At 41.1% G+C, this 26,055-nt stretch overlaps 1 protein-coding gene across 1 annotated transcript in view; it reads right to left on the bottom strand.

Moving 5' to 3' along the window:
• Positions 1-24,362, bottom strand: part of DIAPH2 (diaphanous related formin 2) — an 880,788-nt gene extending 856,426 nt beyond the window's left edge. The window contains exon 1 of the mRNA XM_058441333.1: positions 24,067-24,362. Coding sequence (XP_058297316.1) covers positions 24,067-24,198 — 132 coding nt within the window. The 5' untranslated portion in view covers positions 24,199-24,362. The remainder of the gene's footprint in view (positions 1-24,066) is intronic.
• Between the last annotated feature and the right edge of the window lie 1,693 nt (positions 24,363-26,055).

Raw genomic sequence — 26,055 nt, 5'->3', positions numbered from 1 at the left:
CAAGACTGCTTATATGATTACCTACCTCCCCAGAACATTCTACTGCACTGCCAGGCTTTATTCACTTTATTGTGCTACTTGACAGATATTTTACCAAGCAATTAATGGATGTTAACAATCATTTTTTAAATCACAATAAAGTACGTTCAAAAATAATTGCATAACTTAGTTCATTCTAATACTCAGCAGAGATATGACAGAAATCAAAAGTTTGAGAAGAGGTAGGTACACTGAGGAATGGGAAAGATGTCGCAGGGGGCGGGGGATGGGCACGGTGGCTCACGCCTCTAATCCCAACACTTTGGGAGACTGAGGCGGGTGGATCACAAGGTCAGGAGTTCAAGACCAGCCTGGCCAAGATGCTGAAACCCTATCTCTACTAAAAATATAAAAATTAGCCAGGCGCAGTGGCAGGCGCCTGTAATCCCAGCTACTTGGGAGGCTGAGGCAGAGAACTGCTTGAACCCGGGAGGTGGAGGTTGCAGTGAGCCAAGATCACGCCACTGCACTCCAGCCTGGCGACAGAGCAGACTCCATCTCAAAAAAAAAAAAAAATTATCTGGGTGGGGGGTGGGGAAGAGTCACAGGAGGATGGGTGTCACCTGAGGGGAGGGGTACAATTATATGGAGAAGAGGTATAGAAAGGGATTTGGAGCATCCCAAAGATAAAATTTACCAGTTTCCAAATTTAGCCTATGGTCAGAAAAGAGGAAGAGACTTTCTTCAATGTTTCTATACCACATGGCACATGTCTGCTCCCAGAGCTCAGACACATGCTATTAATAGAACAGCTCATCTGCAATGTAGATTAAGTGGGATTTGAAAAAGATGAGCTACCCTGGGAACCTAACCTCCATTCATAACATGTTCCCAAAGAAACACTTTCTTGGAGATATAAAAAAAGAAAAATGCCTTGCAAACACTTTTTAGAATACAGCATGCTCCTAGCATCCACAGAACTAAAGAATACTCACAGAGCAAAATTTAAAATGCAGAAGAGATAAAGGGAGAAAGAAACCAAAATTACCACTTGCAAGAAAGAAGTGGTTGTCATTAAGTCATTGTGTCTTGGTGATACCCTACAGCAATGTGCCAAGCATTTTTTTTTTTTTTTTGAGACGAGTACATATGTATTCTTTTACTTATTTATTTTTTTGAGACAGAGTCTCACTCTGTCTCCCAGGCTGGAGTGCAATGGCATGATCTCGGCTCACTGCAACCTCCGCCTCCCAGATTCAAGTGGTTCTCCTGCCTCAACCTCCAGAGTAGCTGGGATTACAGGCACAGGCTACCATACCAGGTTAATTTTTGTACTAAAAATTAAAATTACTAAGGCCAGGCACGGTGGCTCACGCCCATAATCCCAGCACTTTGGGAGGCCAAGGTGGGTAGATCACCTGAGACCAGGAGTTCAAGACCGGCCTGGCCAACAGGGTGAAACCCCGTCTCTACTAAAAATACAAAAACGTTAGCTGGGCATGGTGGTGGACACCTGTAATCCCAGCTACTCGGGAGGCTGAGGCATGAGAATCGCTTGAGCCCCGGAGGCAGAGGTTGCAGTGAGCCGAGATCATGCTACTGCACTCCAGCCTGGGCAACTGAGTGAGACTCTGTCTCTAAATCAATCAATCCATCAATCAATGAATCCATCAATCAAGCAATCAAAAAGTAGAGACAGGGTTTCATCATGTTGGCCAGGCTGGTCTCAAACCCCTGACCTCAAGTGATCTGCCTGCCTCAGCCTCCCAAAGTGCTAGGATTATAGGCTTGAGTCACCGTGCCCACCTGCAATGTGTCAACCTTTAATAATCTTTGACAATTTGGATAAGAATCTCCTATCCTCCAGAGATTTGGATATACCTCCACCCAAATATTCTGTGTGTGTTTCTGCTCTAGTTAAAGTTGAGGATATGCTATTTATGCTAGCCACAATTTTGTAGATCTCTACATTCACTGATATGTAATATTCATACATGTTTATAGGGTACATATAGATCTCTACTTTTTTTCAGCTTGCATTAGGAAAAGATGGTAGGCTTTTGAATATGCTTTCTCAATCTACACATACACCCAGGAGTCTGTCATATGCTCCATCCAAGAGTCATCCTCTCCAACACTGTAGTCTCTGCTCCATAGCAAGCTATACTTCAGTACCTCGCAATGATGTCCCACGATCACCTAAAGTGACTATATCCAGAAACAAATTCATCTTCCCACCTACTTTCATCTCTCCCAACTCCACCATACTCGTTCTTCCTTCTCCCATACAGATCCCCAACCCAACTCAATTAGTAGCTTCTAAATCCTAATCTTCCTCCTCTTCTCCATCCCTAGTACCACTGCCGTAGTTCCATGGTTCATTTATTATCTCCACTATTATAATCTCTCTGGTCTCCCAGCTTCCAGTCTCACTTCTTTCCCATACTTTCTGTGTAGTTCTTAACCTCTAGATCCAGTGTCAAAAACTCAAATGTATATGGATTCTAAGCAGGGGATATAATTGAGTGATGCAGGCCAGCTATAGAAAAATAAATGTCAATTAACACTTGACCCCAGGTGAAATGCAGGAGGGTGGTCTATGGCAAATCCAAGAGCACATGGCCTATTCAAATAAGACAGATCTTATTCAGACACAGTGGATTGCTGCCAGCCATGTGAGAACATGAGCCTAGTACTGTAAAAATTACTCTGTTTCAAGAGAAGCCAGGAATTTAGATTTATGTCTACAAACTCCCAATTCTTAAGAGTTAGCAAACAAATCAAATTTTAAAAACCACATTGCTAATATTGAAAGCAAAACCAAACAAATCTATGGGCCAGGTATGACTTGCAGGGCTGCCATTTTGCAAACTGTGCACAAGTTTAGTGGTTCTCCAACTTTAGAGTACAAAGTCATGCAGGCAGCTTATTAATGCAGATTCCCAGGGCCTGCACTCAAAGGATTCTAATTCAATAGGTCCATTGGGACTCCTGTATCTACATTTTTTGCAAGCTTTCCCAGTGGCCTTGAGGCAAGTGATTCTAATGCTACTTTAATCTGTGAGAAAGGGAATCTACAGGATTAAGGGGAATGAGAAGCTTGGGAAAATGGAAACTATGTTTCTAATGCACTGAAAATACTTTAAATGTTCTCATTTTTACACTGTCCCAGGGAAGTACAACTTAGTATCATCCTTGTTTCAACTCTGAACAATAGTATGATACTAATCCAATAAACATAGTTTCAGTAATATATGAAACCAGTGAGAATTACGTATTACAAAATTACATTTTTCAATGTACTGCACATTTCAGATCAATAGTGTGGAGATGGTTATAATTAGCATTAAAATATAAGGTGGTCTTCTAAAAAAATCATAAACTAAACATTTTGTTTATTTAAAAAAATTATTTGAAAAGTACTATTTATTTTTGGCATATAAAACATTTTAAAAGAAGAAAAGAGTTGGCTGCAGTAACCCTGTATTAACTCTTGTAAAAGCAATCATTGCCCATTAATTGTCTGCTTCCTAATTCAAATTTCCTGCTGATATGTTTTCTTAAAACAAGAAATACCTATGCCACAAACTTCTGTTTTCTTTTAATTTTTATTTTTTAGAGTTGAGGTCTCACTATGTAGCCCAGGCTGGAGTGCAGTGGCATGATCATAGCTCACTGCAGCCTCAAAACTCGGTTTTGGCCAGGCGCAGTGGCTCATGCCTGTAATCCCAGCACTTTGGGAGGCCGAGGCGGGTGGATCACGAGGTCAGTTCAAGACCAGCCTGACCAACATGGTGAAACCTTGTCTCGACTAAAAATACAAAAATTAGCCGGGCGTAGTGGCATGTGCCTGTAATCCTAGCTACTCAAGAGGCTGAGGCAGAAGAATTGCTTGTACCTGGGAGGCGGAGGTTGTAGTGAACCAAGATCACACCACTGCACTCCAGCCTGAGCAACAAAGCAAGACTCCACCTCAAAAAAAAAAAAAAAAAAAAAAAAAACCTCTGTTTTGAATTCTGAATGCATTCTTCCCTTAGAGTAAGTACACGGAGGGGGAGGAAGAGAAGTTCCCAGTGACTCAGTTCCTAGTCTATTTTAATCCAAATTATTAATCTTTCCTGTCCCTAAATCTGAACTATTCATATGGAACTTACCAAATACTGAGGCAATATACAGCTGTTTTCCTTATAATATTGTAAATTCCTTGATAACAAGTACCTGTATCTCATGACCTATATCTTTTAGCACTAAACATATTAGAAAACTGAACTATACTACAATACATATCAAACACAGGAATAATGTTCATGGGAAAATGTGCTCCACACTACTAAGCAAAAATGGAGGAGAGACCAGTAGCAGAGTAAAAGCTCCTATCGGCCCCAAACTTTTTGGCAAAAAAATCATATGGTAGGGCAAGTAAAAGAGATGCTTCAGAAGTATATTGTTCCCAGCACCATCACATTTATGAGGGTCACTGAGAAAGAAATAAACAAAGAGTACTCTGATATGACTGGGTCTCAAATTCCCAAGGCAACATCAGTAGGAAGGGGGAGAAAAAGACCAGGCAATATTTTGGCTCAACATACCAGGGGAGCCCCTGCCCAAGGGCCTTTCATATGGCCAGGTATTTATCACTCAGGAAGTCCCTGTCTTCTTCATTTGTAGTTAATGCTCTTCATGTTTCAAAGGCTGAAAAGGGATTTTGCCAGGATCACAAATCCCTCATGAGAAAGTAGTCTACCAAAAGATGATTCATGTCCTAAAGACCTATATCTTTTTAAAATAATTTTGTAACCCCACAAGGAACCTGAAAATTTTCCCAGCCTATACCTTGTGAAATAATGTCCTGTTTCTATAGCTACAAACCACTGCATAAAAAAAGCCAGGCATGGTGACACATGCCTGTAGTCCTAGCTGCCCAGGAGGCTAAGGTAGGAGGATCCCTTGAGCCCAACAGTTCAAGGCAGCAGTAAGCCATGATCACAACATTGCATTCCAGCCTGATGACAGAGCAAGACCCTGTCTCAAAACTGAAAAGAAAAGAAAAGAAAAGAAAAGAAAAGAAAAGAAAAGAAAAGAGGGAGGGAGTCTCTTAATAAAAATCCCACTTATTTAAGTGAATTATCTTAAGTAGGGGACTGGAGTTCAAATCATAGCCCTGAGACTACTTTGCCACAGTTGTAAGCAATGTATCTCTTCTCATTTTGTCATAGGGGATTGATATATGCAAACAGAAAAAAAAATTCATTATAACACTTGATTGAGGACAACTTTATCTAGTGAGGATAACTTTACTTAGTTTTGTATGTCATAAATCTTGCAGCTTCTCTTGGAATATTCCAGGGACTATAAGACTATAATTCAGCCTAGACACAACACATTCAGTTTGACAGCAGCAGCCTTGTAATCTAAGCTACCTGACCTTTAGAGTAGGATCTATTTGTGGAGGAAAAAAACAACAACAACAAGATCTTTAGACTTAGCGGCACAGATCTACAGAATAGTAGGCTGGGAGCAAGGGCCAATTAAGTTGCTGTAAAACAGTCAGTTATCAAAGTGCACACTATTTACAGTACATGTTTAATTTTAATTTTACAAGTTCAAAGCTGTCAAATTAAAGCATGCCAAAAGGTATCAGAATTAATAAATATCTTTATACTACAAACAGGCCAATTACCAGAAAGTTTGGACATAAGATTTTAGACTTCATATTTCCAACTGTAAAATGTCTAAAGTAAGATATGATTGTAAGCTCTGATCACATCACTCTCCTGCTCAAATACTCTACATGGGTTATAGAATGAATTCCAAATTGTTTATGCTGAGCACTGAATGCTTATGTAATCAAGCTGCAGTCTCTCCATCCAGACTGACCTCCACCACTCTCATACATACATCTGGGACTCACTAGACTAACTCATATTTTTCCTCAAACATGCCCTAACTTCCTAGCCCCCTTGCAGTTATGCGTTGTCATGGACTGAATGTCTGTGTCCCCCTAAAATGTATACCTTGAAACTGTACCCCACCCCATGTGATAGTAGTAGGCGGTGAGGTCTCTGGGAGGTAATAAGGATTAGATGAGGTCATGACGGCAGAACCTTCATGAATGGGATTAGTGACTCTGTAAAAGTCACAAGAGAGCTTGCTTTCGCTCTCCATTCTCCACCATGTGAGGATACCATGAGAAGTCAGCATTTTGCAACCCGGAAGAGGGCCTTTACCAGAACTCCATCAAGCTGGTACCCTGATCTTGGACTTCCAGTCTGCACAACTGTGTGTAATAAATTTCTGTTGTTCATATGCCACCTAGACTATGGGACTTTGCTATAGCAGCCTGTGCTGACTGAGATATGCATATTTTTCTCACTACAGACAATGCCCTTTCTCCATTTTATCACAATAACTGTTTTAAAAGAAAAATCTCTGCACTTTAAGACTCTCTTCTATTGCCTATCTTTCCATGAAGTCATCCTTAATACTTCATTTGGAATTAACACCATTTGTGCTCCCATAGCACCTTTTCCTTCTACAGTAGCACTTATCACATTCCACCCAGCACCACAGGTTTGTATACATCAGATTCTCCAACTCTATGTTGCTAGTGGGTAGGAGTTCAATGCTTACCGCAGCACTGAGGTGAGCTTCTCCAAAACACTTATTAAATTAGACTAAGTATTGAACATGAAGAATTTCAGAGCTAGAATATTACCGAGGAGCTTGCCCAAATCATCAGTAATAAAACCATATATAGCTACAAATTAGATGTTTGTGGACAATTCCCAGCCAATTTCTCAAGCTCTATTATTTCTTAACTAATGTAATCCAACAAAAAGGAAATGTGTTAAAATGCATTTATTAGACTACTAATAGGATCTGCGATAGGAGAAAAATAAAACATATTTATGTAAAAAATATAAAATTACAGCTCATTTCTAGATTTTAAATATAGCCTGTTACTTCTAAGAAGAAGACAGAATGCTATCATAAAATATAATGTATTTTGGAATCAGAATCAATTAACCTCTCTGAGACTCGTTTCCCATATTTGTTAAATGTGGGAAATAACTACGCCTACCATATGTGTTTATAATAAAAAATTAAGATGGTGATGTAAAGCTCCTAGAACAACACCTGAAATACTGTAGGTGCTCACTAAACATTAGTTCCCTCTCTCTATCCCACTTCTGAGTTGGTGAAAAATATTTCCTATGATCACCTACATTCAGTCATAAAACAAGTTCAGTCACAACCTTCTAAGATCTTAACATTTTAAAATCAATGACACTTAAAACAAATATGTGCCTTTACATAACTCTAAACTTGCATACATGATAATCCCACTATTAAGAATGGCTTGCCTTGGCTGGTCTGAAGGTATTAAGTTATCTCGAATGATTGTTCACAGTCAGTTACAGATCCAACTCCTTGTTCTACTCTTTCCCCTCTTCTCACTACTGCACTTAACTAGTCTTAAAAAAAAAAAAAAAAAAAACTTGCCTTTTAATCTTACAAAGCTGTTCTTCATTCCTAAGACCCAAATCAAATGTTACCTCTGTGAAGTCTTTCCTCTCCCTACCAAGCACAGTATGCGGCATTCCCAAGAGCATTCTCCTCATGCCTATTTATTATAGAATGTACTACTTTATACATATCTGTCCTTTTCTCATTAGGCCATGAGCTCCTCAAGAGTAAGACCTGTATATAGTTATGTTTATACCCTCAGCATGATGCCCCATACATAACAAGGATTTGATGTGTCTGGAATGAACACTATAACATACATTTATAATAAGGACAACTGTTAATACGGCCATGCATGCTGCAGAAATGAACTGGCTCTCTACGGGAAATTGAAGGGGAATGAAATGATCATGTCACCTTCAAGCAGGCAATAAAGGGTTTAAGAGTTATATAAAGAACTAGAGAGAAAGTACTTAGGATTCACTGAGAACAGAAAAAAGAAGAGGTTATTTCAGACATATGAGACAATACACCTAACGGCTTCAACTTTTAAAAGGGGAGCAAATTAAAAAAGGAAGAAGATACAAATAGGTGCCTAATAGTAGCCCTAAATGTAAAAATACAGTGGGACCTGATGAGTTGAATGAGAAGGAGTCACTGACTTTCACTGGTCAAATAGGGAAGTTAACCTTCATTCAACTGGACCAGAAATCATAAAGGTCAGTCAGTGACTAACAATAGAATAATACAGTCTGGTGATAAGTGAAGCAAGTAAACCTTTGCTCGAAAAGGTAAACCTGATAAATAGTGTGTGTGTGTCCATGTGTGTCTGTGTATGTGTATGTATGTGTGTTGAGAGCATCAAGTTAATTTTTATTTTTCCTGTAAAAAGGAAAAATATTAAAAACACCACTATAAAGTATTTGAGGTGCTATGCAGTTTTTAGCAGAACTGCAACACAGTCAGGAGATGCCTCTCAGCAAACGATGACAAAGTATCAAACTTAGATGTCAAAGTAGATAGAAAAGTTTGGCATCATCTGCATCTGCATCTGCATCCAGGTGGTATTTGAAGAGGCATATGATTGCCTGCAATTGTATGTGGAGAAGAACAGATAACAGTGAGAAGTTTTGAGATGGAAGACAAACAAAGCTGGCACTTTAGCAGTCAGCAAATCAAGAGGCAGAAGTTGTCAGAGAAGATTGTACCATAGAATCTAAAATTCAGGCCAGGTGCATGGCTCAGGCCTGTAATCACTTTGGGAGGCTGAGACAGGTGGATCGCTTGAACCCAGGGGTTCGAGACCAGCCTGGGCAACATGACAAAACCCCATCTCTATGAAAAATACAAAATTAGCTGAGCATGATGGCATGTGCCTGTAGTCCCAGCTACTCAGGAGGCTGAGGTGGGAGGATCGCTTGAGCCAGGGAGGTCAAGGCTGCAGTGAGCCGTGATTGCGCCACTGCACTCTAGCCTGGGTAGTAGAGGGAGACCCTGTCTCAAAATGATATATAAATAAATAAAATTCATGTAGATGATGAGTTAAAAGTCACCAGCATCAAAAGTTGTTGAAATATCAAAGAATCCACAGATGGAAAAATAGCCTTTTAAACTCACTAGGATGAAAATGAATTATTTTCCTTAGATGTCAGAAATGAGGTAAGTGATAAAAGGTATAGTTGACAACTAAAAAGTTGACAACAGTGCAGTCCACCAGATTTCCAGTAGCAGAAAAGAAGAAAATGCAAATAAAGTTGGCGGGAGTCAATGAAACAAACCATGCTTCCATGAAGACAGGGATTAGCTGACCCTGTCTGAATAGAGAGGAAAGGAGAGAATGGAAAGTAAAGAACAGCTGAGGAGCCACAGAAATTTTTCACACTAAATATACAAAAAGTTTTTCACACTAAATATACAAAATGTTATAGGGTCTAAAGCAGAGTTTCTTAACCTTGACATTTTAAGACTGAATAATTCTTTGTGCTGGAGAGAATGTTCTATGATTGTAGGACAGAGAACAGCAACCCAGGCCTCTATTCACTAGATGCCAGTGTAGCACCCTCCCCCAGTTGTGAAAACCAAAAATGTCTCCAGACATTACCAAATGTTCCCTGGGAGGTAAAATTAGCCCCCACTGAAAATCACTGGTCTAAAGAAAAATAACAACACACTTTTTGGGACACGGGAATGCTATATCCTTCCTTACATATTTATCCATAACACAAAGCCCTTTGGGTTAGATGGAGTGAAAAACAAAAGAACATCAACAACCAGGACTATATTTAGAGAAAATATGAATTTGTAAAAATTGATAAGAAGTATTTGAAAAACAGAAATTTACTAAGATTCTTAGTCTCCTTAATTATCAGCTTTCCCAGTTATGTCTCTATCATTATGAGAGCTTAAGACATCCTTCACTTTCTAGTTTCATGCTGCATTGTACACAGTTGTATGAACAGAACCAATATGGAAATATTAGCTCATTAACATTGGTAATCAAGCCAGGTGCAGTGGCTCATTCCTATAATCCAAGTGAGAGGCTGAGTTGAGGCAGGAGGATCACTTGAGGCCAGGAGTTCCAGACCAGCCTGGGCAACACAGCAAAATGCTGTCTCTACAAAAAAAAAAAAAAAAAAAAATGTAGTGGGGCATGGTGGCACATGCCTGTAGTACCAGCTACTTGGGATGCTAAGGGAGGAGGATAACCTGAACCCAGGAGTTTGAGTTTGCAGTGAGCTATGATCATGCCACTGCATTCCAGTCTGGGCAACAGAGCAAGACCTCAACTCTTAAAAAAAAAGAAAAAAAAAGTTTAAGATTAGTAATTATAAGAAATAGGCCAATTTCAGGCTCCAGACACATACTGGTATATTCGTAATCTGTTTTACCCGTCACATTTTTAAAAATTAGGGCTTTTTCTTTGGGGAAGGATGATGGATCAAACTAAGGGGACTAGAACTCAAACTGCATTATCCACTTCCATATTGTTCGGCACTTAATGCCCGTAGTTTAGGGCTCTATTACTCGTCACACGTCAACACAAAAATAGTTTGTCACAACACTTTCTGCAAACTAATTAAAAAGATAGCACTTGGCTGAATATACCACACTTTTATAGCAGCCAATCTTTAGGCAAAGCACACGCAGGAAGCAGCAGGAGAGGGTAGGTGGTTCTTGGCACTCCCCTAAACAAGAAACAATGCATATCGTGTACTTGTGTAACAGGAGATAGCATTAATTTTTCCAAAGCACTTTTACTTCATGCAAAAGATCACAAACAGAAAGGAAGTGGGCAATAGAGGAGAGAGAGAAGCTAAAAGATGAAGCAGGCAGTATGACTTGCAATGTAACCTCTTCAGAAGCTAGTCTCTACAAGGCTGACATACAAACAACAAGAAAATCATATGCAATATGCAACAGTAGTAAGGTACACAGGCCTTCTGCTGGCCATGCAATTAGTTAATAAAAGCCAGATTGCTAGACAGGTATTTTTTTTTTTTTTTTCCAGTGGTGGGCTATCACAGGCTGGTATTTTTAAGAACTGTGTTCAAGCAGGCTTAAAATCCACAGCCATATCACTTTTGTCCTCATGGCTTTTTCTTAGTGGTCACATTTCTGACCTATTACTTCATGGCAGTGATTCAAAGAATTTTTTTTTTTTTTGACAATGGCACTAAAATGAATGGCCCCTGAACTGTCTTCTAAATTATACATAAGCAGAGTGCAAATCTAGGCTAGGTCCCACCATCACCAGTCTAGAGAACCACTAGGTCTTCAGTTCAATTTAGAGCTACCTTGAGGTTCTCAGGCAGTATAGAAAATCATGGCGTAAAACATACATTTTATAGTCACATTGGTTTTGAATTCTATCTTATTTTTTTAAATATTTTATTTTATTTTTTTGAGACAGAGTCTCACTCTGTTGCCCAGGCTGAAGTGCAGTGGCGGATCTCAGCTCACTGCAACCTCTGCCTCCTGGGATCAAGCAATTCTCCTGCCTCGGCCTCCCAAGTAGCTGGGATTACAGGTGCATGCCACCATGCCTGGCTAATTTTTGTATTTTCAGTAAAGACAGGGTTCCACCATGTTGGCCAGGCTGGTCTTGAACTCCTGACCTCTGGTGATCCACCTGCCTCGGCCTCCCAAAGTGCTGGGATTACCCGTGTGAGCCACCACACCCGGCCCCACATTGGTCTTCAATTCTAAATTCACCTTTGCATATCCTCGGGCCAGTTACTCATCTGCTTGGAGACATTTTTTTCACCTATAAAATGATAGCTGTGAGGATGAAATGAGTTAAAACTGATCAAGGAGGCAATCTGCCATGAATCCCTGAGCATCCCCTGCCCATTCTTGCTGGCTATGCCAAGACTAAAAGGCACTGACAGCATTTTACTGGGGCCATTTCCCATGGCTGTGTTTGTAGCAAACAACGTTGAGGATGAGGTGATATCTCCCCACCCCAAAGATCAAGCTGACTTCTTAATGCTATAAAAGTAGCAAACCCCCAAGCTCAGTGTTCCTCTCCTGCAATGCCACTGACTCCGTTTGTGGCCATCATGCTGGTCTACCCACGATGGGACTTATGGTCATAGTGAACCAGCATGTCATGCTGACATTCTGGCTACTGCTTTTGCAATGAATAATAAACTGTCTTTTGTCCTTTGGGTCTTCTGCAATCATCCATGAAACAGTAACAGTTAGGTAAGTAGGGGAAAATCCCAGACCTCGCACAGTTCTTAACAAATACATGCAAAGCACTTAGAACAAAAACTGGTACCTATGATATTGTGTACTATTGAGAATCACCTCTGGGAAGGCTTGCATACTGTACTTGGTCACTGAACCAAAGCAACCTCCCAAGAATCAGGATGACGCAGAGGAAGCCAGCACTCCCTAGGGCTCAGACCATTACCTTCCGTACAATTCATAGTTAAAAAGAAATGTTGATGTGGCCTTCACTAGACTAGGCTAACCTAGACTCCAGAAACTGGACAATAAAGTTAACTGGGATATTCACTCTTTAGCATTCAGCCTAATTCCAACTTTTTGTCTAACTGGAATCCAGAAGTCTTGTATTTATGTTAAGGTAGAGGTATTACAGCTTTCAATAAACTTTGACTCCCAGTATGCCAGAGCTAAATGGAACTTTGTAGATCATCTATTTCAATTCCCTTATTTTACAGAATACACTGACACCCAGAGAGAAGAAAAATAAATGACTTGTCCAGAGTCACATTTTTAAAAAGTAGTCGGCTTATCTCTATATGACCTTTTTTTAAAATTTTTATTTTCTTTTAGAGTCAGGGTCTCACTCTGTCACCCAGGCTGGAATGCAGTGGTACGATCACAGCTCACTGCAGCCTCAACCTCCTGGGCTCAAGCAGTCCTCCTGCCTTGGCATCCCAAAGTGCTAGGATTATAGGCATCAGCCACTGCACCCAGCCCAACCTTTTTAAATAACCAGAAACAAACTCCTAAAAAACACTTAATAGGATCAAATATCCTATTTAGCTTATTTCAACTCTGTATAGCATATTAAATATGTTGAGATTCCATAAAATACAATGTAGGCATCTTGAAAAACATGAAGTGGTGGTGCTAAGATCAAAATGAAGTTTCGACTAGTTCATAACTACATGGTGATGAGTGAGGATAGGAAAGGCTTTAAAATAAATCTCTGTCACATTCAGTAATTGATTTAACATCCAATGGCCATCCTTCTGCCTGTTATCTCCGTGGTCAGACAATAGGATACACCATTGATAATAGTCACAGAAATCAGTAAAAACAACAAGAAATAAGATGCCCCTCAGAGTTATAAACATGCAAGTAGTAACATTATTTAAGGAGAGAGGAGGTTGAAAGTAGGGATTTGTAACATATCTTGATCTACAATTAGCTATAACAGAACCCATAGGAAGAATGTGAAAAATTGGGCCCAGAGCCCTACACAGTTCCTACTGTAAAGTGTAACTAATACCTCAGTTCCATTTTATACAGAGATAATGGCCATTTAAAATCTAGTATTTTGTCCCAGACCGACTCAGTTTATATTAAAATGTAGGATTTTGCTCTCATGGGAACTTACAAGACCATCTGAATGCAGTTTGATGAAGCAAGTATAGGCTGTAATGAAGAAGCCTAAGAATTTGAGATAAGAGAATACAGGGAAGCCCTACTTTCGTAAAACAAACACGTGAAAATCTAAACTGCCAGCATGGATAAAATCCAGGCCATTTTTGAATCATAAACTTATTCTTCCCTGTAATAGCTTGTTTAAAGACCATTAGCAGGCCGGGCGCGGTGGCTCACGCTTGTAATCCCAGCACTTTGGGAGGCCGAGGCGGGCGGATCACGAGGTCAGGAGATCGAGACCACAGTGAAACCCCGTCTCTACTAAAAATACAAAAAAATTAGCCGGGCGTGGTGGCGGGCGCCTGTAGTCCCAGCTACTCGGAGAGGCTGAGGCAGGAGAATGGCGTGAACCCGGGAGGCAGAGCTTGCAGTGAGCCGAGATTGCGCCACTGCACTCCAGCCTGGGTGACAGAGCGAGACTCCGTCTCAAAAAAAAAAAAAAGACCATTAGCGCCAGGCGTTGTGGCTCATACCTGTCACTCCAGCACTTCGGGAGGCCGAGGCAGGCATATTACTTGAGGCCAGTTCGGGACCAGCCTGGCCAAAATGGCAAAATCCCGTCTCTACTAAAAATACAAAAAAAATTAGCCAGGTGGGGTGACGTACACCTGTGATCCCAGCCACTCAGGAGGCTGAGGCAGGAGAATCTTTTGAACCCAAGAAGCGGAGGTTGCAGTGAGCCGAAATCATGCCACTGCGATTCAGCCTGGGCGACAGAGCGAGACTCTGTCTCAAAAAAAAAAAAAAAAGACCAAAGACCATTAGCTAGTCAACCAAAGTGGGGGTGGGGAGGTAGAGAATGTAAACTAATGCAATGTCAATGAAAAACAAGCTGAGGGCACCCTAAGAAGTTTATTTTCACTCACAAATATTTTACGTACACACTGACTCTTCTGAAAAACGTTGATTTTGTAATGTGAGGTACTAGATTGCAGAGCATATTATTAGAGGAAATGCCTCTGCCAAATTTGTTTTAACCCATCTTAACTTTCTATATGTTCTGCCCTGTATCGTAAGCAATGAAAGTGGAAATAAGCATGGTACAAATTTCAAAAAACAATGCAGCCAGGCGCGGTAGCTCATGCCTGTAATCCCGGCACTTTGGGAGGCCCAGGAGGACGGATCACTTGAGGTCAGGAGTTTGAGACTAGCCTGGGAAACATTGTGAAACCCCACCTCTACTAAAAACACAAAAATTAGCTGGGCGTGGTAGTGCATGCCTGTATTCCCAGGTACTCGGGAAGCTGAGGCAGGAGAATCGCTTGAACCCGGGAGGCGGAGGTTGCAGTGAGCAGAGATCGGGCCACCGCACTCCAGCCTGGGTGACAGAGTGAGACTCCATCTAAAAAAAAAAAAAATGCAGCCTAGATAATGCGTAACCATATGAAACTCTGTGAAACAATTATGTCAAGAAAATTGCTGAAAGGAGTGCAGAAAGGGAGGAGCCTTCAGTTGGGGAAGATAAGGAACATACTGAACTATAACCTAGGCCCTCAAGGGCACAGCCATCTACATTTGAAGATTTCAATAATTCAAAAGCAAAAGTAATCAGGTGTAGGATATTACATAGATATACATCTTACATTATTTTCTCAGAACCAATGACAAAATAAGAAATCCCTACTCGAAATGAAGTTTCACTCTTGTTGCCCATGCTAGAGTGCAACGGTGCAAACTTGGCTCACCGCAACCTCTGCCTTCTGGGTTCAAGCGATTCTTCTGCCTCAGCCTCCTGAGTAGCTGGGATTACAGGCATCTCCCACCATGCACAGCTAAGTTTTGTATTTTTAGTAGAGATGGGGTTTCGCCATGTTGGCCAGGCTGGTCTCAAACTTCTGACCTCAAGTGATCCACCCGCCTCGGCCTCCCGAAGTCCTGGGACTACAGGCATGAGCCACCATGCCTGGACTCCTTGCTGAATTTCTTATCAGGTATGAGACTAAAATCCATCTGGCTTTAAATGTAGTAGCTAGCTCAGATGGCGCCTCTGTGTGAATCAGAAAACCTGGCCCCAGGAAGACATAGTCTTGTAACTGGCACATGATTTGGTAAGTGATGTGACCGCTGTGGTCTTACACCCTTGGTCAGGGCCCATCCATACATACTGACCTTGTCTCTGTTATACGTATACATTACTAAAGCTCATAATGCAAGTGTACAGCCTATACAAGGTCTTGCTATCTACATATAGAATCTTTGTAAACAGTTTCAGCCAGCACAATAGACTACTAAGCATTTAAGACTTTATCAGTGATTGATTTCAGAGCACATAAAACACCACCTCCATAGTTTTCCCTCCCCTGGGCCAAACAAAAGAAGAAAATGCCAGTTGTCTGGCTCCAACAATTATCACTCATCTAGCTGTTTTGAGGAAAACTACCCAACTGACTGGGTTAGTAAATGGTCAGTCTAGAAGTTGCAGAGTGGAGACAGATTACTAGCCTAAATCTACTTGAGTCTACAGTTAGTGAAATTATTTGCCTATTGCCTCTCAGCACAATAACAGCACTAAACTGCTGTCTGGAAAGTAGTAGTTACACAATTTCTTTAGTAAATCTGTGTGGAGTCTAGGCCATTTGCCCAAGTTGATTTCTCATATTTACCCACTCCACCCATCCCCAGCTCCATCACCTCATTAGTGTAGTCTGGTTTTCAATTGTAAGCCCACAAACATCTCAATAAGGATAACTTCTTTGTAAAGGTTTACTCACCCTATTATCCAGATTCAGCAACCTAGACTATATCAAAGGGGCTGAAAAACAAAGATAGACCAAACGGGAATTTGTTTTGAAATAAAACTAGAGCCAGTAACATAAACTTAGTTGTTGTGGTGGGGTATGAATGTCAAAGAGTCATATGAACCCTTTATCTAGAGAAATGAAGAATAATTTTCCTTTGCATAACTATCTACAGCATTTCCCTGAAAGGAAAATTCTTACCCATAAGCCCCACCCCACTTCACAAATTGCAAAATGAAGAATTAGTGATTGCCCAACCAGTGAGTAAAGCCAAAACTAATTTGTTCTATTTTTGATGGTACATAATAGCGGTTCCAAGGAGCCTACCCACCCTTGTATAGTCAACCTTTCCAGATACTTCTACAGAATTAAAGACAGAAGTGAACTTAATTTGGGCTGAGGCTTTATGATAGCACTTTATGTGGAGTAACTCTGAATAAGATTTTACCAGTAATTTAAAGCTGTATTTGTTTAAGGAGTTCAGTGACATGTACATTAATTAGGTACACATTAGATCAAAAATCTAATTTTTTTAGGCAATTGGTAATATTTGATTATGGAATGAATGCTGGATGATACCAAGGAATATGTTAATTTTAATTTTTAAAGACGTGACAGTATGTAGGAGTAAAATGACAAGATATCTGAGATTTGCACTAAAATACTTTAGCAAGGGAAAAATAAAGGATGGATCAAGCAAATGTTGCAAAATGTAGATAACTTATATCTGGGCAATGGATAGATGGTGGTGGTTCATTGTACTATTCTACTTTTTAGCACATTTGAAAATTTGTTTAAGTTTTGTAAAAAAAAAAAGTCTCATTAACTGGCTCATATTATGAAGTTTAAAAGTTCATTTCTTTTACTTTTAGCTTAATAACAGACCAACAAATTAAGGGTAGGTTAAAATTCCTCTTAATTTTGAGCAGATCTTTCTCTTTAAAGCCTGGATGTCTATGATATCACAGAACAACAAATAGATTATTTGTTGTTAAATGGATTTTTTAAAAAGGATTATACCCAAAAGCTCTTCTCCCTTGGTTGAGTGCCAGAACTGCCAGGTGATTGAGTCAACAGCCATTTCAGAATAATTCCTTCCTAATGAAGTGTTGGATTCCTACCTAGGCCTGCCTTAATAGCCACCTAGAAGCTTCTCACTCATTCACAGGCCACACTGTATACAGCTGGTGGCCAATATGCTGGTATGTATTTGTAGCAATGTAGCTTACTCTCCTTAAAGCAATACAGTAAAATCTTCAATAAACCAAAGACTGTGTAAATGGTGATAAGTAAGAATTTTGTTTTCTACATTCTTTCATGAGAAAGGGACCAATACCTTTCCCTGCCAGGTAACCTCACACAAAGCCAGTTAAATACCAGAATTCAGTTGTCTGTTTAAGCTACAGCCAGAGTGTATTATTTGGAAACAGACTCAGCCTGATCAGGAAAATAAGTTTTAAATCAGTATGAGTTAATTTCTTTCCATTACTGACATTCACAGTAAATAGCTATGTGAAAATATATCTTAATCTTTCTTTAAATGCATCAGTTTTGAGCTGTATCCCACAAAGGGTGTCTTCCACAACATACCCACTTGGATATCAAGCTTATAACTACATTTTAAGTTACGTGGATATCATCATAGTTTTTCCTGTCTTGAGGGGAAAAAAATGTATCAAACACCCCAAATCCAGCAGAAGGAACTGGTCTCTTCTGCATGGTAGACTGGAGTTGGGTCTTCAATAATAACCCCTGTGGTGCTAGTGGTACCCAGTAACATTTAACCAGATGTGCTGATTTATATAAATTAGTATATATTATGTATGCTGTTATTTACAGTGTTCTTTGAGAGCAGGTTGGAAAAGAATATGATTTCACTTCAGTAACATGTTGCTACTGCCAGAGCTTAATAATATCTAGGTGGATTACAATTAGAACTGTTCCAAAAAGGAACAAAAGAAGAAAAATTGAATAACTTTTTCACCTTCAGAGTCCCTGAAGCACGATGACTCAGTGCTATGGATAATTTCTACAAGAGGAGGTAGCTTTTAAACTTATCTCTAAAGCAGTCCTCTTAACATTTCAGTGACTCAGTTTCTTTATTTGTACAAAGGCAGTAAGCTGCCTGACAAGGCATAATGTCACAGATATGAAATGGAAGTTTTGTTTAAAAAAATTTTAATGCCTCAAATTGACGCAATGAAAGAAAAGGGTAGACTAGTTCTCCAAAAAATTATCATGGAAAAAAATTAGACTCACATCTTATATTCATTCAACAGAATTAAATCTTAGTAAAAGGATAGAATGTATATTCCTCCAAAGGGATAAATGGTATTGGGGAGAGAATAAGGAATCTTTCAACATATAACCATATTATGGTACTTTATACAATAATAACATTAGCACTGTCAAAATGCAAGAAAGATATTAAACCATCCAACCATAATCATATTTGATTCAAGTAATATAAGGGGTTAATAAAAATGCTCTATATTTGTATAACAATATATAATTTCCTAATGCTTTCTCATTCATTACTGTATTTTATCTAAAACACCTTGTGAAGCAAATCAGGCAGGCAGCATTATCTCCAACTGGCAGACATTAACCAAAGAGCTCAAACTTCTGGTGCTAAATGGCTCATCAGAAATCACAAGCAAATAAAAGATAGATGGGACACTGGAACCCAGGTCTTTTGGCTCTCCGTTCCATATTCTTTTGCCAATAATATGAAGTCTCCTGCTAATAAGAGTAAAATGTTACTTGGCTCAGCATTGTTGGTACTGTTTCTGTGCTTGGAAGTTTAGGCTCTGACATCACAAGAATTCAAACAAGCTGGGGGTAGAAGAGTTCTCACAGCCCTGAAGAAGTTTACTGAGTTTCAAAATTGGAGAAAAGACAAAGAGGAATGTATGGATAGGTTCATTTGATGGAGTACACATACTTAAAAAAAAAAAGCATATACAAATAAACATTTTTTTAAAAAGCCTCTTTTCACCAATTTACACTCACAAAATATCTGGTATATAAGGGAAAACAATCCCCAGCTAATAATTATTTACTGAATAGTTTTGCACCAAGCACCGGCCTGCCAGGTTTTCAAGAATAGACATAAAATGGGACCCATTCCCAGAGGCAGCTTAAAATATTTGCAGAGACAAGATCAGCATGTAACCTTCAGACTCATGACAGTTATGAGTCCAGAAGAAGGAAAGCCCTCACTAAACTGAAGTAATCGGTGAAGATTTAACGGAAGAGTGAGAGAATATTGAGACATGAGCTGGGCTGTGAAAGAGGGTGAAAGTTATAAAAGAGAAAGGGGTGGACATTTCAGATTTGGTGGGGATGTTCAGGGTGGGTGGTACTAAGGAGAGGCAAGGGAGGTGGCAGAAGGAAACTGAGGTGCAGAAGGAAACTGAGGTGCAGAGAAAAACGCCTAGTAAATGGATGAGCTAGTAAATGAATGAATGGATAAGCTGCAACTGGAATCCAGGTCTCTAAATATCAAAAACTCTTTTATGCTACTCTGATCCTTCTAAATGGTCTTCCTGCCTCCATTCTAGCATGCTTTTCCAACAAATTCTCCAAAGTACTTTTTTTTCTGAAACGCAAATCTGATCAGGTCATTCTCCGCCTTTATCTCTTCAATGGGTTACCCCTACTTTCAGAAAGAAGTTGAAACTCTAACATGGCATACAAGATCTGTCATGATCTGGACCCCGTCTCTTTTCTAGCAAGTCCACCATGTGTACCCTTTGTTTCAGCCATAGTCATCTAAATGAACTTTCTTTATTGGATATGCTCCCTTATCTGTTTACCTTTGTATATGTTGTTTTTTCAACCTAGAATGCCTTTCCCTCACCTATTTTCTTCAGCCTTCAGCTGCAAATGTCACCTACTGCGATAAGCCTTTTCTTACTCAAGCATGCAATTCTACGTAGATGCCTCTCCATGACCATCCCCCACCATACATATTGCTATAGCAACTTATCACACTGCTTTTTCTTTCCTTAAAGAGATGGGTTCTCTGTCACCAAGGCTGTAATACAGTGGTATAGTCATAGCTCACTGCAGCTTCAAACTCCTGAGCTCAAGCAATCCTCCTGCCTTAGCAGCCTGTGTAGCTGGGATTATAGGCACAAGCTACCACGTCTGGTTCACATTGCATTTTAAGCATTAATTAACTTCCCTGTCTGTCTCAGTAGACTTCAAGTATCTTTGTATCACCAACCCTTAGAATTATGCCTAGCACACGGTAGGTACTCAGTAAACCTGTATTGCATAAATGAAATCATTGTTGCTCATACCTTATCATTAAAAATCAAGACTGGGTGCAGTGGCTCAAGCCTGTAATCCTAGCACTTTGGGAGGTGGAGGGGGGCGGATCACTTGAGGTCAGGAATTCGAGACCAGCCTGGCCAATATGGTGAAACCCCGTCTCCACAAAAATACAAAAAAGATTAGCAGGGCATGGTGGTGCACACCTGTAATCCCAGCTGCTAGGGAGGCTGAGGCAGGAGAATCGCTTGCACCCAGGAGGCAGAGGTTGCAGTGGGCCGAGATCACACCACTGCACTCCAGCCTGGGCAACAGAGCGAGATTCCGTCTCAAAATAAATAAATAAAAACATAATTTATCCAGTTGTAAACAACCAAATACTCAGGAAGTTACATAATAACCAGAAAAATTAACTAATTTGACTTTACTGTTTGAAGAACCAAAGGCTTCAGAAATTATGCAGAAACACAAAGTCAAAAATGCAAAAACATCAAATACTGTTAGGTCACTCTACACTACCGTGTGGTGTGTGGGGTGTGGTGTTCTGCATCAACATTGGCCTCTCTTAATGGTTAAGTCACTGCCTTAAATAAGTGGGATTCAAGATGTAGTTCCTTCACAACACTTACAGAGCTTTCTCTTCTACTCAATTTAACAAAATGTATTCCATGGTTGACATCAAATTACAAATTAATCTAAGATTCATGCTGTTTGATGACATGTTGCAATCTGGGCCTAACCAAAATAGTTACATAAAATCCAAAACTCTACTACTAATGCATTATTCAAAATGTGATGAGTCCAAGACAGGAATGCCGTATTTTAAAAGAATCAAAACGAAAGGGTCATTATGAGGATGCTTATATGAAAAAAACTGAAGTGAATTCCATTAAATTTTTATTTAAATAATCTTAAATAGAAATCATTATACTGTTGAAATGCCACTCTGAAAAATTTCTCACTAATACTCATTAAAAAGTTGAAGATATAAATGAAAGCAGTTCCTCTCTATAGAAAATATGCTTTTCAGGCTGACCAACATGGTGAAATCCCATCTCTACTAAAAATACAAAAATTAGCCAGGTGTGGTGGCACGCGCCTGTAATCCCAGCTACTCAGGAGGCTGAGGCAGGAGAATCACTTGAACCTGGGAGGCAGAGGTTGCAGTGAGCCAAGATCGCGCCACTGGACTCCAGCCACGGCAACAGAGCGAGACTTCGTCTCCATTTCCGTTTTTCCAGAATTCTGAGGAACTAAATGAAAACAACCAAACTACACAAGCCTTATACCTTATGAATCCACTATACTAGAGCGACTGAATTAATTTTCCTCTGTAGCGGAAATTTTAATCTATGTAGACATTGAGTAGTTAACTTCCTTTTTACCACCAGAAGAATTTGTTTCAATATCAATCACCTGTGTGGTCAATGCCATTTCCCCTTCTCCCCTACCCAGTAACTTAGGGTGGAATCAACTGTCCTTTCCTTTACTTTCTATCTTTTGTAATGCCATAGTTCTTACTCTTCTATAGGTAATGGATGCCTTTGATAAACTGATGAAAGCTATGGGGCCCAGAAAAATAAACGTACCCATATACACTCAAATATTTTCATACAATTTCAGGAGTTTAAGAACCCCTATCCCCCAAGATCACCTACACAAATAATTTCTATCACCATATGGCTCTATTTTATAATCCCATACCAAAACTCCTTTACACTCATATACACACACAAATTAAGGACTAGTTCAGAGATTAACATAATACTCAAAATAAAAAAAATTTTATCTAAGTAAAGTTTTATCTTACTAGCAAACTTCTAAGAATCCCAGATGAATGCTTTCCTGAAAAGCTTACTAAATCTTACTGTTTGGTCAACTTGCTTGCCTTAAAATGTGCCACAATGTCTTCCTAAATTTGTTTTTGTTAACACTGACACATCTGCTTGTAAAATCACGTAAGGCTCAAAAGTTACGTTTGAGCAAAAAAAGAAAATTCGTGTTAATATTAACAAACTCTTGGATTCAAATACTTGTTCTACCGTATCAAGCTATGTTCAACACGGAACAGTGAAGTTAGCTAGGAACCAGAACAGTGAAGTTAGCTAGGAACTGAAAATGATACGATCTCATAACTATCTAGTTACCTTGTCAAAGCAAGTAAAACATAAAAGATGAAACAAGACAAATGGCTAAAGGGAAGAGAAGAATATAATCAAGGTGTTACTACTAACAGAGATAAGTGGTTTTTTTTTTTTTTTTTTCTCGAAAGCATACTTCTTAAAAGTGGCAGATTCTTGCTAGATGTACCAAACCATTTGTGGAAACTATCAGTTAACTTTTTACTTAAATTTTTAATCACTGATTAAACCACAGTTTTGTACTGGATCCAAACCAAATGGCCAGATGCCATAAGAAACGGCTTTATTTATATGTCACCCTCTCCTTGTCTATTATAATCAAGTTGGTAGTTAAAACTGAAATCTATACATTCAACACGTGGCTTGTGCTTCAGATCTGGACTAAGAATACAGCTATAAGGAGTATCTGCTGAATTTGTACAGGAAAACCCTTTCCCCTCACACCACCCAAATTAGAAAGTTTACAAAAAGCGGAACCCTTCTGATGAGTTGAGGAAACTCCAGTATTTCCCAATGCAATACCAGGCCTCATCGATTTCATTCCTCTGCAAATTCAGTGGCAGGAAATGGACTGCTACCATCGGTTCACACTATCAGCACGGTGAGATTTGCACAGTTTGTGCCTACTGCTTTTGAGCGTTCTTAATCAACTAAGTGGAAGTACTGTATGACTATGCCTATTACACACACTCGTCAGTTGGTGGTACCTCACCCAGCCTCAAACTCCCACGCGCCCCCACCCTTCCAAAGAAACGTTTCTTGGGAGAGCACATGGAGAGAGGCAAGGAGGAGGAAAAAGGCACGTAGGCGCCTCTTCCTGAGATTTCTGGTAAAGTAGAAAGACTGGGAACATAAATAGTGTTATTCTTGATTTGCGAAGCTGTAGGTGGGCTCCCAAGGACTTGGAATAAAAAGGAGGGAGGTTCCCCTGCCCCGGACCCTACGCGTTAGGAGGCAAAACAGCAACTGACAAGAGGTGGGAGGAGAATGGAATCGCGCAAAGGTTTGCGCCCACAAGTTAGACAAACAACAGCCCTACCCAGTACTCGGGGTGTCCCCAAGTTGGGGCTGGGCCTTTCTCCTTCCCGCACCGCCTCCCGGGCTGACAAGAGTGAGAAAGGGGTTAAGTAGAGAAGGGGGTGCTCTTCCGCCCCCACGCCGTCTCCGCGCCTCGGCGTGGCCACTCCTTTAGCGGCTCCCCGAGTTGCACAGCGAGATCGCGGTCATCCTTGGGAGGGGGCCCCGGGTGCCCCCGTGTTCAATGGCAGGAGGATCCCGGGGCTCTCCCTGTCCCTAAGGCCGGCGGGGGCTGCGGGAGCACTCACCAATTTGGGTTTGTTTTTCGTTTCCTCTTCATTGGCGGCCCGGTTCCCCGCGCTCCGCTTGTTGCTCCGGCCCCCACCGGGTTCCTCGCTGCCGCCTCCCGCTCCCGACGCCGCCGCCCCGGGCTGCTCCATCTTTCTCCGGCCCTGTCACCTGTGCCCTGTAACCCCACCTCTCCTCAACTGAGAAAGCACCTCGGGGCGCTCACACTGCCCCGCGCTGACTCGGCGGCACCTCTTCCTGAGGGAGAGAGTGTCTGCCCGGGAAGCTGCCGATTTCAGGCCCCCGGGACTCCAGGCTCCCAGGCACCCCCGACGCAACCACGCCGCTGCCACTACTCGGCGCTGGGGCAAGCCCTGCCCCTGAGCAGTTGCAATTACCACGGTCGCCGCCGCCCTCAGGGCGGTGTTTAGGGTGGAGGGAAAAGTAGGTGCCTATCTCTTTAAGAGGGCCTCAACACACGTGATTCTTCAAAGTGCCCGCATCGGCCGCCCGGGCGCGCAAAGCTGCTTCCTACTCCCGCAGCCGAGCCGGCCCCAGCTACTGAGCATGCCCGGCGCGGTGACTGGAGCCTAACAGAGGACTTTCAGCTGCGGTTAGGCACTGATTTCACTTCCTAGTGGCCCAGCGAGAACAGGGAGGGAACTAGTCAAGAGAAAGGAAGGGTAGCCCATTTTAGAGATGGAGAAACTGAGGCCCGGGAGGATCCGCCTGTAAGTTTAACTGGCGGGTCAACCTGAGTATCAGCTTTCACTTCTGTGGGCCGCAGCACCTTCACTCCCTGAGGCCTCTCGGGGGGTGTGGTCCTGCTACACTCTGTGGAAAGACCTGATTGGCAACGGAACTGGCATCCTATAGGAAAACCACCAGGAGTGCTGATTAATTGCCTCGACAGACTGTGTGGGTCAGAGTGGAAAGAGTGGGTGCTTTCTGTTGCCGTGATTACGTTGTGACCGAAGAAATACAGTTGTTCCTTTATTCCCATGCTGCAGGGTTGTTGAAGCAGCAGGCGCCCACCGCTTAATCTCTAGGGGATTGTTAGGTTCTTTAACCAAAACACTTACATACAGCTAGCAATTGAATTGAGTGCTACTTTCAGGTTTCCGAACTAGTTTAGAGTTGTTGTGGGGAGTGAATAAGATCACGTGTGTCAAAGCTTTGTTGTAAATGAAAATCCCTAGACAAATGCTAGGTGTTTTTGTGCAGCAGCAGGGCACTGTTGGGACGATAGTCTTAAGTCCTTGCGTCATACCTAGCATTTTGTCCTCAGGACAAAATATAGTACCCACACTGTATTTCTTCCATCCTGTTTAAATGATGCCCTTTAAAAGTAAAGGTACACACTGAGAACATTAGAGGGGGTGGGTAGGATTTGAATGAACCACCATCATAGAATAGGAGCACATATGCTAGGAAAGCTACCAATAAAGTAAATCTAAATATGAAATCTATAAACATGCCGTACACCTATTACTGAAGATATCACCAGACTATGACTCCTTTTGACCTTCTCCCCTTCAGCCTAAATTTAATATGCCTAATGGGATTTGTATCTGAACATATTTACTAAGAGTGCGTTAGGATGCATTTGACCATGCTATAGGTGCGAGGAGACAGCTAAATTGGGCAGTAGAATGAAAAGAACACCAGATATCTGAAAACAGCTTTAATTCTAGCTTTGTCATTGTCATTAACTTTCTTTTTTTTTTAATTCTGAGACAGAGTTTCCCTCTTGTTGCCCAGGCTGGAGTGCAATGGTGCAATCTCGGCTCACCGCAACCTCCACCTCCCGGGTTCAAGCGATTCTCCTGCCTCAGCCTCCCAAGTAGCTGGGATTACAGGGACCCGCCACCACGCCCAGTTAATTCTGCATTTTTAGTAGAGATGGGGTTTCTCCGTGTTGATCAGGCTGGTCTCAAACTCCTGAGCTCAGGTGATCCGCCTGCCTCGGCCTCCCAAAGAGCTGGGATTACAGGCGTGAGCCACCGTGC

This window comes from Hylobates moloch, unplaced genomic scaffold (assembly GCF_009828535.3).
Source record: "Hylobates moloch isolate HMO894 unplaced genomic scaffold, HMol_V3 SCAFFOLD_7, whole genome shotgun sequence".
Lineage (NCBI taxonomy): Eukaryota > Metazoa > Chordata > Mammalia > Primates > Hylobatidae > Hylobates > Hylobates moloch.
Note: the sequence above shows the minus strand (reverse complement) of the source record. Positions and strands in the feature narration are given on the sequence as shown.